The sequence below is a fragment of the Marmota marmota genome, unplaced genomic scaffold, assembly GCF_001458135.2.
Source record: "Marmota marmota marmota unplaced genomic scaffold, marMar, whole genome shotgun sequence".
Lineage (NCBI taxonomy): Eukaryota > Metazoa > Chordata > Mammalia > Rodentia > Sciuridae > Marmota > Marmota marmota.
Window position 1 is genome coordinate 67005059 of NW_026000174.1, and position 14141 is coordinate 67019199.

A 14141-nucleotide genomic window follows, 5' to 3' on the forward strand; every position below is an offset into this window, starting at 1 on the left:
TTAATTACACGGGCCTTTTTATTCCATCTGGAAATACAAATATTCACAAGAGTCTGTACAACCTTAGGGACACTGTCCCCACCCTGCCCTCAGTACATGCCGCCCTCACACCAAGCCCCAGAACCCCAGGCTCCCTGCTCTGGTCCAAATATTTTCTCCGAGGCAGAAATGAGTCCTTGATACAGTCACAGCTGGAAAGAAAAAAAAAAGTTGTGAGGACACCCCCTTCCCCCGCAGCCAGGTGCAGGCCACCATTTAGATGGAGCACATTTCCCAGTGCCCCTTGCCCTGCTTCCTGCCCTCAGGGGGAGCTCAGGGCCACCCTGGGAGGACTCACCATCTTTACAGGTGGATGTCAAACACGCCATCCTCCACGGCCTGCACCTCCTCCTCTCGGATCTCTGCAAGGAGGGAGGGTTTTCACAGAACCCACTCCTGAGTCCCCATCCCTGGTGCAACCCTCCCTGTTTCACGGAAACACCCCCCTATCCGGAAAGCAGATCCATCCACCAAAAATCAATTCCCTAAATGACCAAACGACCCAATTTTCAAGGCACTTTTTCTAAGTTTTAGTTTTGCTGCAGCTTCCACCACAGCCACAGATTTGTCTGAGCAATGAGCCTAAATGTCAATTTTGTGTGTATTTCACATTTCAGACCCCAGCACTTCTGGAAGGCTCGATGCAAATGGTTTTATCTTTTCTATTTTTGAGGACAAATGCCCTGTGCCTGCCTCTGTTTTTGAGGACTTAGGCTAACGCAAATGGCAATGGTCACCTGCCTTAGACCTCAGTTTAACATAGCTGGGCTGCGGATGTGGCTCAAGCGGTAGCGCGCTCGCCTGCCATGCCTGTGGCCCGGGTTCGATCCTCAGCACCACATACAAACAAAGATGTTGTGTCCGCCGAAAACTAATAAATAAATATTAAAATTCTCTCTCTATCGCTCTCTCTCTATCTATAAAAAAAATAAAAAGTTTAACATAGCTGTTCAAATGGTTCTCAGCAAAGTAATCATTTGGTAAACTGTCATTCATCCAACTGATCTAAAACCCTGGAGACCCTAAGAAAGCAGCCAGGAGGTTATCAGGACCAGGGACTTTTCTCTCAGTCAAAAAGCGGCTCAGGAGGCTGAGGCAGGAGGATTGCAAGTTCAAAGCCAGCCTGGGCAACTTAGCAAGGCCTTAAGCAATTCAGTGAGACCTTGTCACTTAATAAAATACAAAATAGGGCTGGGCATGGGGCTCAGTGGTTGAGTGCCTGAGTTCAATCCTCAATACCAAAAAATAAAAAGGAAATGCAGGCAAATGGTTCATGTGATTCTTCCAATCCTTTGCCAATCCCTCTAACAAAATAAGAGGACAGAAGCCTCTTTCAGTTCATACTTTATAAATTAGGGTCTCTCTCCTGCCCAGCCTTGGAAGGTCAAGAGCTCCGTGGCTACCTTCCTGGCACCCTTACCAATGCTTCTTAATAATCCCAACGGCAATAAGAGAATGGCAAACTCTGGACTGAGTTCCTTCCTGGATAAATTAATAGGCTTAATAGGCTGCTACCACAACCCGGCCTCCCTCCCTGTACAGGCCAGCCAGATGTGAGGCTCTTACCTGGGGGCCGGGAACCACGCCTTCCAGGGCGAGGCAGGGAGAAGCTGAAGGCCCGGTGGTGGGTGTGCGTGGGGGAGGGGGAGAGTGCAGAGCCCTCCAGGCTCACACTCTGGGCCCTGCGACGGCACTCCACTGACAGGCGGTCCTTGCACTGCTTGTGGCAGTTCACCCCACAAGCTGAGGGATGGAAGAACCCCGCCACGGTCACTGGTGGGAAAACCCTCCATCCCATCCTGCAGCCCTGCACTTCTCCCCAGGTTCCTTCACTCTGGAGCAGCCGCCTCACCAAAATCAGAGTCCCTTCCAAGATGTTCCTTTCATTCTAATTGCCAGCCTATCCCCTCAAAAGTTCTTTGCTCCTAGGCAGCTGCCTCACCAAAATAGCCACTCTCTTAAAAGCCAACCCTTCACATTCATCAGCATACCCCGCTGCTTCCAAAGTGCGTCGCTTCTTGGCAACTGCTTCACCAAACTACAACTTCCTACCCAGAAACGAGTTCTCCAAAACACCTCGGCCCAGCAGCCCCGCTATTCAGTCCATCTTACCTCGACATTTGAGGCCCTGCTTGTAGATGCCCAGGATCTGCAATAGAGGAGCAGACCGTGCTGGGAGCGGGGGCTTAGAGGTGAGGTCTTCCCGAGGGCAGGGACTAGAGCCTTAGAACCCGCCTCGGGCCCCGGGGGCCCCGGGGGCCGGGACAGAACAAGAGGAGAAGAGGCAGATGGGATTGACCAGGTTTGCCTGGGCCTGGACGGCTCTGGCAGGGGCGGGGCCGACAGGGAGGGCGGGGCTTGGGCGGAGTTGGGGAGCTGGGGGGCTCACCAGGGCTTTGCAGTGGCGGCAGGCGACAGGGCGCAACGAGTTGCTTTCCTGGAAGTTGTGTACGAAGCCCATGCGGCCTCCTAGCACCGAGCTGGAGCGCAGGAAGTAGGAGACCATCTCCTCCCGGCTAATGCAGCCATCCCTGGTGGGGAGGGGCGCCTGAGCTCCGGCCTCCTCCTCACCGCCCGCCACCTGCCTCGCCCACCCCACCCCCCTGGGGAACTCCCAGCCACCAGGTCCTCGCGGAACTCAAGTTTTGCACCTTTGGTACAGGGAAGAGAAAATCAGCTAGACCAGGAGCTAGACAGATGTAGCAGCTGCCACTAACTAGTCGTGTGGTCTCTGGCAAGTCACTGGCGTGGGTTTCCTCCTCCCTGACTGCACACTTCGCAGTTGGTGGGTCAACTGAGAGGGCTGAGCTCTTCCCCAAGGGATCTATCTCAGCCTGTGGTTCCCAAAGTGTGCTCTGCGCAATGCCTGTCAGACGGGAGACCTGAGCGCCAGGAGCTCTCCCATGCATTCTGGGGCCAGGTGAGATTGGGGAAAGCAATACCGGCTCACTCTTTCTTGCATAATCCCACAGGAAAGACGCCTTTGCTCCAGGGCTTCCCTCCTATCCCAGGGTTTAGGGCAGAGCCCCCTTTCTTATTTATTTTAGGGGAGGAAGGAGCATGTATTCTGGACGCAGACCTCAGTTCAAATTCCAGACTGCCTCCTGGCCATGTGACCTGTGCTGGTTAATCTCCCTGTGCCTTGCTTCCCTTATCTATGCAGGGACATACTTCCTATGCCTGGTAGGATTCCTGAGAATTAAATGAGATAATACATAAAAGTGTCCATGTGCATAGTAGGTCCTCAGCCACCAAGAGTGATTTCCATCAGGGCTGGTCCTTGTTTTGGAACTGCCACCCACCATGTTGGGGGTTCCATAATGTGACCCAGGTGATCTTTCCAATCCATGGAGCATTGGGAACAACTGGCCATTTAGAAAAATATACAATTCATGTCAACCTCATACTGCAGGTGAAAATTACACTCTCACTGAATGAAGAACATTGATTAAAAAAATAAAAAGTATACATGTATCTGAAAAGATTTAAGAGAATTATGTTGTAATCCTTTCTACACATAACACAAATTCAAGAAGTCCTAAGGGAAAAGACTGACATATTGGACACACAAAATTTTTTTTAAATTTTATATGGAAAGAGACAACATAAATGACACACAGGGAGAAAATATTCAACACATCCAACAGCAAAAGGTTAATATCCATTAACAGAGATTCTAAAAACCAATGAGAAAAAGACCAACAAACCCAGTAGGACACTGGTCAAAGAATATGAACAGGCAGTTAACAAAAGAAATATACATGGCCCATAAACATATAAATAAAGACGCTAGCCCCAATCACATTAAAGAAATGCACATTTATCCAAGACACCGTTTGCCAATGAGACTGGCACGACTGTCGGGCTTATTACAGCGTCCATTCTTGGCAAGGAAGTTAGGACTCAGGCTGCGGATGGGGGTGCAGACTGGTACAACCTTGTGCGAGGTCAGCTTGGCAGGCTCTCTCCTAATTTAGAATGTGCATATCTTTTGATCCAATTATCCCCACTTCTAGGAATTTCTCCTACAGAAATACTGGCCGGAGTGCATGGGTACAAAGATGTTCACAGCAGTGTGGCGTATAATTATAGAAAGACACTGGAACGGTCTACATGGCCACCAGCAGGAGGATGGGTAGGAGAACGCCGGCCCAGCCACGCAGGCCAGCACTCCACAGCTGCTCTAAAGCATGAGGTAGTTCTACATGAATCCACACAGAAAGAGGTCCACGATGGAGTGGGAACAAAGACCAAGGACAAAAATCGGTGGGGGGGTACAGTTTCTTCAAGAGGGTGATTGAAAAAAAAGAAAGAGAAGCCCACTGCTACAGATACCTAGATGCTCTTAAAACTATATCAAAAAGTTTAAACGCATACGTGATTTTGCAAGAACGACATGGAAACCCTCAGGTTCCAGAAACAAAGAGCTCCAGGAGGAAGCAGCGAGCCGGGGCTGGTCCTGGGAGGGCGAGGCTGGTCTTTCTTTTCCTTTGGGTCCTGGGAATGGAACCCAAGGTCTTGTGCATGCTAAGCACATACCCTTCCTCTGAGCTGCAACCACAGCTTCCAGGCTTTCCCTCTTTGTGAGCTGGCCGCTGGGGCTTGATACCCAGTGGGTGCTGGGCACTAGGCCCGGGAAGCAGGCATGAGGTAGAGTTAAGGCTGAGCTGGGCCTCCAGGGTCTTAAAGGACCCCAGCCTCACTGCTGCTGCCTCAGCTCTGGAACAAGAAACAAAGCGACCACAACAAAGCCACTGGCAGAACTGGATTTATACTATAATCCTATTTGTCCATGAAACACACACCACACAAACAAAGTCTTCATGTATTTCAACCTGAAGAAAGACTGGAAGGACACATATATTGCCCAACCATTAACATTGCTCACCTGTGGGGAGGAGGAGGGGACGTTCACTTCTTACTACCTGATTTTTTTTTTTTAACCTCAGATTATTGTCATGTGGAAATCATGGAACGACAGACTGTCAGGCACAGTGACATATGCCTACACTCCCAGCAACTCCAGAGGCTGAAGCAGGAGGATCACAAGTTGGAGGCCAGCCTCAGCAACTTAGCCAGGCCCTGTTTCAAATCTCAAAATTAAATAATAAAAAAGGCTAAGTATAGAGCTCAGTGGTACAGCATGCTGGGTTCAATCCCGGGTACCAAACAAACCAAAAAAACCAAAAAACAAAAAACAAAAGAACATAGTTTTGAAATACAGGTCACATTTAAAAATAAATGATGGACCTAGGATGGTCTGGATATTTTCTTTAGGGGTTTGCCTGCTCAGCAAAAAATGGGGCATAGACATGGTTGCTGGGGGCATGTTTAACCTACTTCAGAGAACCAGATGTTTTTCCAAATTGTCAGCATATGAATTGTGGATAAGCAAGTGGGTGCTGCTAATTACAGGCCTTTCTTATCTATTCATTAAAACTGGCTACCCAGGAGCTCGACTTGCCTACACTTTTGCCAGCTGTAAGCTCCACAAATAAAATAGTATTTATGTAGCAATGGACCCCAAGCCTCAGTCTTTGCAAGATTTGGGTGGAGCCCCCCTCTGTCTGAATTAGTGAGGTAAAGCTGCCCCTCTAAGGCTGGCAGCCTCCTGCCACCCACGAAAAATCGAGGAGCCCCTCCCAGCATGGGCAGCTTCCCGGCCAAGGTCATCTGGTCCAATGGCCTCACCCTACAGAGCAAACTGAAGCCCTAGGGGAAGGGAGCCGGGCTGCCTGCCCCCCCAGCCCCCAGTCCTCCTCACTGGTTCTGGTCCAGGTCCCCAAAGGCGCTGAGATAAGGGAAGTTGCCACGGATGATCTGGAACTCTTCTTGTGAGATGTGGCCGTCCCCGTCGACATCAAAGTTCCGGAACACAGACTGGGGGTACGCAGAGGGACATGAGGGGCAGGAGTGGGGAGAATAAAAGGAATATCAGGGCCCATCTCTTCCCACAGACCTGTGTTATGAAGGGCACCTCCCTTGTCCACACGCCCACCCCGTCTGCACCTCAGCTCCGTGCACTAGCCTGCTCTGCCTTGTGCCTCCTAGGGACAGAGCACTGGCCCTTGGACATGCACTGGTGGTGGCTCCCAGGGCAGCTCTAGCAAAACTGCCCTTTACTAGCTGCAGCGTCCAAGCAGACTTGTTTCCCACACGGCTCGGGCTCCGGGAGTCTCACCTCCACCATCTTCTCTATGTGCTCCACCACAAGGGCCTGGTCCAGTTTGGGCTTGGCGGCCGAAGTCCACTCCTCTAGCACTGGGGGCCGGGGAGGTGGGGTGCAACTGGTAGGGCTAGTTGGCTGTGGGAATGGACAGGACCATACTAGGGCCAAAGGTGGAAGAGCCAAGGCCCAGGGGAACAGAGGGATCCTTAGAGGAGAGGGGAACCTGCCCAAGGCCTGCTCAGAACTCCTCTGTCCGGCAAGCAAGTTGGTAGGGTAGTTTCAAAGAGCTCCTCCTGCTAGGTGCAGTGGAGCACACCTGTAATCCCAGAGGCTGGGGAGGCTGAGGCAGGAGAATCACAAATTCAAAGCCAGCCTCAGCAACTTAGCAAGCCCCTAAGCAAGTGAGTGAGACCCTGTCTCAAAATCAAAAATAAAAAGGGCTGGGGATGCGGCTCAGTGGTTAAGCATCCCTGGGTTCAATCCCTGGTATCAAAAAAAAAAAAAAAAGAAGAAGAAGGTGGCTTCTTGTCCTCACACCCTGGGATTCTCAGTGGGACAGACAGAGTGGGGAAGCAGGCAGCCCCTCCCTCACCGAGGACTTGGAGCGTGGTTCCCGCTGCAGAGACAGCTGGTACAGCTCATCCTCCGTCTGATACTGATCCAGAGATACCTAGGGTACACAGGTCTGGTCAAATGCTGTGGTCCCTGCTACTCTCAGGAGCTCCAGTCTAGGGTCACAGGGCCACCTAGAGGGTATCAGTCAGCTCAGATCCCAGTTAGACTCAGGACAAAGCATGGCCTAGAATACACCCCAGCAACCCCCACACCAGCCTACACAGAGACCAGAACACAGCTTGGCCCTGAACCGGGTACTCAATGCACTGCTAAGACTCTAGTCAAGAGGCCAATTCAGAACAGCCTGACTCTGACATTCATCCAGAATCCAGCTCAGGTTTCAACCCTGATGCCCATCCAGTCTAGAAGCAACTAAGAATTCACTCCAAACCTTCACACTTAAGCCTCAGTCCAGCATCCAGAACTAGCCAGCTCTAGCCCAGAACCTGATTCCCACTCTAGATCTCCTGACACAGTACAATGTCAAGGTCAGAACGTCACTCAGAGGACAGGAATAACTATATTAGAAACTACCTCTGCTGGCAGAATCCAGAGCTTGACCCCAGACTTTGAACATAATCTACCTCCAGAAATTGGACCCAGGACACACGCCCAGCCTCAAGCCAGCCCACAGTCCTCCTGCCTGCCTCAATATGAGACCTCAGGTCCCGGCTCTGACCATAGTCTGCAACCCATCTCAGCTCAGTTCAAGCTCCAGAGCCCAAGAGGATCTCAGTTCCTTGAGCAGAACCCAGAACCTAAGGCCAAGCCCACAGCCAGGACCAGGTACAGCTGTCAGGCCCAAGAGCCGCCCCTCACCGTGAGCAAGCTCAGCAAGTCAGGGTTGGCCTGCACGGGAGGCCGCAGGCTGGTCACCATGGCCAGCTCCTCCAGGATGCTGAAAAGCTGTTTCATCTTGGCCCCATTGAGCTGGGTCCGAGCAGAGTCCAGCCAGTCAGGCAGTGCCAGCTGCAGGGCCACCAGGTCCTTGAGGTGGACGCCCAGGATGGGGAAGCGGAAGCCCACACAGGCTGCCAGCCGGCGCCGGTAGTTACCATAGTTGCCTGTAGCTGTCACTAGTTCCGTCAGACCTTCCCAGAGCTGGGGAACAAAGGGCAAAAGATCATACCCCCCCACACACTGGACCATCCTCCCCACATCACCCTGGAGATGTGGAAAAAGATGAGTCAAGGACACCGGATGGAGAAAAGGTTAAATTCCCCTTATCATCCCCCTTCACCTGCTCGTGAGTTCAAAGCAACATCTGCTGCCGAGTACCACACCTGCACACCAGCCCTGGGCACAGGATGCCACCAACATTTAACGGAAAAAGAAACTGAGGCTCAGGGAGGTGAGGTGGCACAGGCCAACGAACTGGGAGGATGCTGCCAGCTCTATAGTCGGTAACAGGAAGAACTGGCACACGCCCAAATGTCCAATGACAGAACAGATGCATAAATTGGGGTGGACTTACAATAGCAAACGGTCTGAAAACAAAAACGCATGAACGACTGCTCCATATGACAGGATGAAAAGACTCTCCCACCCCAGTGGAAAGACAGGGAAAGACAAAAAATAACACAGGACATGATTTGACTCATAGGAGGTTGTAAAAGGGGCACCCCAAATCCCCATTAGATGTAAAGCTACAAAGAAAAGTGAAGTCACTGTCACAAAAGTCATAACGTTGGCTGCCTCTGATGGCGAGGGAATAAGGTGCTAGGGTCTCTGCCCCTAAGCTACACCCCTGGCAAGGCTCTCTATACCTTGGCCTGGAGGGTGGTTACCCAGGTGTCTTCTTTATAATTTTTCTTTAAACTGTTCGCACGTTCTATGAGCTTTTCTGTGTCTATATTACCCACTATGTTTAAAAGGAGAAAGAACAAGCTTTGGCGTCAGGTGACCTGTGAGTTCCCCCCTGTCACCAGCATTATGCAACCCCTCCAAGACTCAGTTTCCCCAACTGTCAAATGAGGAAGGTGGCACTCAGACCCCACCACTGGGGAGCGTAGCACAGGCCCTCCCCCATCCCAGGCACCTTGATGGTTTCAGGGCCAACGTGATTGTGGGTCTCCTTGAGGCGGGAGATGGAACTGTGACTCAGGCCCCCAACCACTGCCATCAGAGTGTTGAAGTTCTGCAGCTGGAGCAGCTTCTGAGAGGGCAATGGAGAGGGGAGGCAATGAGTCAGGAGTTGAGGCAGCCTTGGTGGGGAGGAGGCGGTGGCTGCGTATGAAGGATGGACGTGGCCTGCCTAGCCGCAGGGAGGCCGGGGAGATAGGGGAGAGGCGGGCACCTCAGCCACGTGGACGAAATGTGTGATGACCAGCGCCCGCTGAGGAGCTGTGGGCTTGCTGAGGACCATAAGCTGCACCCACTGCGAGACACTGTTGAAGAGGGAGATGAATCGCTCTAGGACGGGGTTGTCCACGGTGCAGCCATGAGTCACGAAACTGTGGTAGTCCTGGAACTGGGGGCAGGTGGAGCAGCCTCAGCACCTTGCTGGCCCCTCTCCCTGCAGATGACCACGCCTCGCCCTCCTCTGATGAATCCCCCTGGCCTTCCCTGTGACCCATCCTGCCCCCGAGACCCTGCCCCTCCTGGAGCCCCCTTCCCAGCCCACACTTGACCCCAACCACAAGCCCTGGGGCCACACCAGGATCTTGCAGAAGGAGCGATACTCCAAGTAGGTGAGGTGCTCCGCCAGCTCCAGGGGCTCCAGGTGGTCGAACAACAGGGACATCTTGCGCTTTTTCTGTCCCACGGGGTTCCGCTGGGTCACCTGCCGCTTCCACTTGTAGGTGGGGCTGAGGGGGCAGGGGAAGTGAGCCCTGTGCTGGGGACACCCCCTCTCCTGTGGCCCCACACTCACGCAGACACGCCACTCGGGCTGACTGGGGAGCCACTGTGCTAGGCACTAACGGCCCTCGTCCCGCCAGTCCTTCCACATCTCCCCCTTGTCACACACTCGACACACATTTATGGACAACGTACTCTGTGCCAGGCACTGCACTAGGCGCTGGGATACAGAGGTGAGCAAGACACGGTTCCTGCCCTCGAGGAGCTCACAGTCCACTGAGGGAGACAGACACAGAAACACACGATCACCGGACAGCGTGACACATGTACCGAGGCTTTTGCACAGGAGTCTGTCCAGAGTGCCATGGGAAACAGGAGGGAGCAACAAGCTCTGCCCTGGAAGAGCCCAAGCCCTCAGAGCCTGCAGACTTCACACCTGAGCCAAGTCTTGGTGGCACGGAGAAGGAGACAAGGGCAATGACAGGAGCGGAGCACCATGGTGGGGAAGGATGCAGGCAATGAACCCGGTGTAGCCAAGGTATGAGGCGCGTGGGATGGGCAGTGGGCCGTGGGAGATAAGGCAGGAACACCAAGCTGGCCGGAGGCCGTGAAAGGCCTCCGCGGCCAGACAGGCATTTCAAAGGCGACAGGGAGCCATGGAAGGTCTTTAAGCAAGAGAGTGACATGACCCTCACTCATTCAATTCAACAGACATTTATTATTAAGTGCAGATGGTGTAGGATGTTGAGTTCCCCCCTGAGGTCCCCCCACGCACACGCTCTCGATGTCGATGAGGCTGCTGTGCCGCCTGTTTCCTTCTTGGTCTAGCAGAGCCTTCAGCTCCTTGATCTGCTCAGCCAACTCTGGGTTCAAGTCGAACTCTGCTGGGAATGCTGAGATCCAGTACCTGGTTGGAGGGGCGGAGTCACACAAGGCAGAGCTTCCCAAGCTCTCTGTCCCCAGGTGGGCAGCACCATTGGAACTGGAGTCTTCCAATGAGAGGGACAGAGGGGTTCCCCCTCTCCCAGCTCTTTCCTTCCCCAAGGTTACAGAGCCTCTTGAGACATCCACCCGCACTGAGCAAAAAGGAAGAGAAAGGCCTCGTGGAAGAAGCGGACAGCCTGTAGCAGCAGAACCCATCTGGACAGAGCCAGGAATTAAAACCCACATGAGCCAAGGGCACGAGGTCCCCTCCTCTGGCCCAGCTGAAGACAGAGAGAAAGGAGCCAGAGAAGGGGCCAGGACCCTGGAGGAAGACTCACCTGACCAGATGGCAAGTTTTCACCTGCAGTGAATTGGAGTTGTCCTTCCGGGATTGTTGGTAGGTAAAGGGGAGTTAAGGAAAACATAAGGAGCCTGACTTTAAGAAGGGAGGCAGAGGCGGTCTGAGCACTCAGCGAGCTAGGGGCGGGGCCTGGGCTCGCAGCGTGGGATGGGACGCCCCCTCTGGAAAGAGGCTGAGGGCAGAGCCTGGGTTCTGGGAAGATGCTCAGGGTGGGGCATGAGCTCTGGTAGGGGCACAGGTAGGGGTGGAGGGGCAGTTTATTCGAGAGGCTGAGAGTGGGGCCTGGGCCCTGAGAGGCAAGAGGCCACCCAGTTGAGGATCAGAAGCCAATCTTAGACTCTGAGAGGGTGAGGGCAAGACCTAGGCCAGCAAGAGTTATGATGGGAGGAAAGCTGCAGAACCTAGACCCTAGAGGGAGAAAGGGCCAAGCCTGGATCCCGGCATATACAAGGAGCCTGCACTCTAGGGCTGAGGCTCATTCTCCATCTAAGCTGCGCAGTGGAGTTCGCTCAGAGACTCCAACATCAGGGGCCTGGGCGAGGCCCGCGAAGGATATATGTGGAGTAGTTTTGCAGCCAGCTGAGAGGAGGGGATGTACCAGGGGTGCATCATGAGGAACATGCGTACCAGCTGCGGGTCCCGCACCTTCCCGGAGTCATCTAACTCGGAAGGGTCAAAGAGAAGCCGGTTGACCCTTGGTCCTCAAGCTCTGATCCCGAAGCCCTAGCCTGCAACCCTCTGGTATCAGGACCCTTGGGCTGCACTCTTGACCCAGCCAACCTCCTGCTTTCCCAGAACCCGGAAACCAAGAGGCAAATTAAAAAGAAAAGGTGGGGTAAAGAAGGGTAAGAAAGTGCCCAAGGAGCCGGAGGGAGCGTCCAAGCCAGCCCGGTCCATCGTCCGGAGGGGAACCAGCTGGGGCGGAAAGAGCCTGGGTTCCCCGGGGGTCAAGAATCCAGAGGTCATTTCCTGAGCGCGGGGGGAAGGGGCATCCCTTCACCCGCTCAGCGCCCCCTCCCCCCCCCCCCGCATCTGCCGGAAACAGCTTCCAGGCCAGAGATAGCAAGTTCCTCCGGATCCCGCGGAGAGAGAGATAATGTCCCCGCGTGTATCAAAGTCTGGGACCCTGGCCCTCCCTTCGCCCCCTTCGCTGCAGGCTCAGGAAGACTGAAGAAGGGAAACATTCATCTGGTTGAAGGGTGGGCACCTCTCGGCCCTGTGATAAAGACAGGCTTCCATTAAGGAGGCTGCAGGATGGGAAGGGTGGGTGGGTCCTAGCCAAGGGTCTGCCCTGGAAAGTAGGGGCGCGGGCTTAGGCTCGGGACTGTGCCTTCCCTGCCACTCACCAAAGGCTTCGATGCAGCCGCGGAGCAGCTCCTCCACTGTGCAGCCCTTGTCGAGGTCCAGGGTGCCCGCCATGGCTGCCGGGGCCGGTGGGCTGGACCCAGGCTACGCTCCGGAAGCTTCCCCAAGGGGCTCAGACCGATCCTGTCCCAGGAGAAAGGCAAAGCGGGAGTCTGCGGAGGCGCAAACCAGGGGAGCGGCCCGGAGGCAGGAACGGGGCGGGGCGGGCACGCCCCCTGCTGGCAGGGGCGGAGTAGTCTTCCGCGGCCACCCCCGGGGTAAACGGTCAGGGCCCAGGATGGTGCAACCCTCTAGTTGGGAAATGGACCCGCAGAGAGGCTTCCGGCCCACCCTCCGAGTCGCGGGAGGGTCTAAGGGCTCCACGGGGATGAGGACCATCCCGGACTCCTGGGGTTAGTTGGTTGGTGTCCCAGCCCCCTTCAGGCCCTCTTCTCGCGCCTGCTCCCCAGAAGCACCTGCAGCACCCCGCAGCTCGGCTGTGCGCCCCTCCCGCTTCCCTCCCTCCACAGCTTCCCTTCCCCCGCAGGGTTATTTTGGGAACCCAGAGCCTGAGGGGACCTCGGAGGAATTTCTCCCTGGGATGGGAGGGTGAGGAGAGAACCCAGGCGTCCTGCCCGCGTCGCCCCCTCCTAGGCGCCCGGCGAGGGGAGGCGGGGCTGAGGCGTCCCCCAGGGGCCTGCCCTTGGGGAGGCGGGCTGTAGTGCCGAGGAACATTCCTGTGGGGGGGCGGCTCCAGCCCGGAGGCGTCAGCGGGAAGCCTAAGCCTGGGAACCGCGCGCTCCCTAGTCAACTCCATGAAGGCCCCAGGGGTCCCAGCTCAGCCCTTCCTCAGGGCCTTCTTCCTCCCCAGCCCTGGGTCCTCATTCTGCACTGGCGAATCGTGAGCGCACACAGAGCAGGGTGCCCAGAAGGGGGCGCTAGCACTGTGGGGGTGGCCATTGCGGGCCTGACACCACCAGCAACTTGGTCATTGACGGGGGCTAGACGCACCCATGCAGGGACAAACACTCATTCCATACCCAAGTTATATTCTGGAGGCCAGGGACCTACATTAGGTGCAAGCCCCATCTCCCACACACCAGGGCCACAAAGCACCTGTCTCCTACCCTCTGTCTCACACACAATGGCACCCACGCCCTGCGCACACCTACACTGAGAACCCCCAGGCACACACACATTCCCAGCTCATCCACCCTAGAACTCAAATCCGAGGACGAGGTCGCCTCCCAGACCTGCTGTTCACTTGAGCCAAACCAACCTCTAGTTTCTGGTCACAGTGGCGCTGACATCCCCACACGTGTGCACACACGCAAAACAGTATGTCTCCACGCATGTACTCTCCCACACACAGGCACACACCCCCGTGGGCGCGCACACGCCCATTCTGCCGCCCCTCCCCCTTCATCCGCGTCCAGGGCCAGCCCCGCAGCCCCAGCGCCCTGACTCCCCTGACCCTGGCAGAGCCTTGCCCCAAAGAAAGGTACCCCGCCCCTTCACGTACTCCCCCATTCTGGTGTAGGGGGGCTCCTCTACGGAGTTACTGAGCTGACTTTTCCTTGCAGTCACCAGAGCTGTCCCCCCATGGCTCTGCTGCTTCCATGCTGTGTGACCTTGAGAATCACTTGGCCTCTCAGCCTCAATTTTCCAATCTGTTAAATGGGGACTAGTAGGGAAAGGTCAGACTGAGAGATGTAGCAGGGAAGAACTGGGTGCACTGTAGAAGCCCCCCCTCCCGCAGGTAGTCCAGAGCGATGCAGCTCTCCTACCCCGAACAGGGACCGCAGGCTCCCCACCCATCCGCCACCCCAACCTGGCCGCGCCGCCCCAAGGGACCCTAGGGGCCGCGCCCTCCTCCTGTCTCTTATACAC

General features: G+C 55.1%; 1 protein-coding gene across 9 annotated transcripts in view; it reads right to left on the reverse strand.

Moving 5' to 3' along the window:
• The window catches only part of Rasgrp2 (RAS guanyl releasing protein 2), a 14654-nt gene continuing 513 nt past the window's right edge, over positions 1–14141 (reverse strand). For 2 of the 9 annotated variants that reach the window (XM_048789092.1, XM_048789097.1), the window contains exons 2-17: positions 12254–12395; positions 11464–11566; positions 10885–10947; positions 10398–10529; positions 9480–9630; positions 9120–9293; positions 8862–8978; positions 7643–7924; positions 6801–6878; positions 6221–6343; positions 5804–5919; positions 2429–2570; positions 2152–2188; positions 1606–1782; positions 338–401; positions 1–191 (exon numbers count right to left, since the gene is read on the reverse strand). In XM_048789092.1, the coding sequence (XP_048645049.1) occupies positions 343–401; positions 1606–1782; positions 2152–2188; positions 2429–2570; positions 5804–5919; positions 6221–6343; positions 6801–6878; positions 7643–7924; positions 8862–8978; positions 9120–9293; positions 9480–9630; positions 10398–10529; positions 10885–10947; positions 11464–11566; positions 12254–12326 (1827 nt within the window). In that variant the 5' untranslated portion in view covers positions 12327–12395 and the 3' untranslated portion in view covers positions 1–191; positions 338–342. Of the gene's footprint in view, positions 192–337; positions 402–1605; positions 1783–2151; positions 2189–2428; positions 2571–5803; positions 5920–6220; positions 6344–6800; positions 6879–7642; positions 7925–8861; positions 8979–9119; positions 9294–9479; positions 9631–9817; positions 9899–10397; positions 10530–10884; positions 10948–11463; positions 11567–12253; positions 12706–12727; positions 12747–12830; positions 13509–13530; positions 13668–13773; positions 13998–14141 lie in introns of those variants that run through there. The other 7 variants (XM_048789095.1, XM_015478195.2, XM_015478193.2 and 4 more) reach the window with 7 other exon arrangements.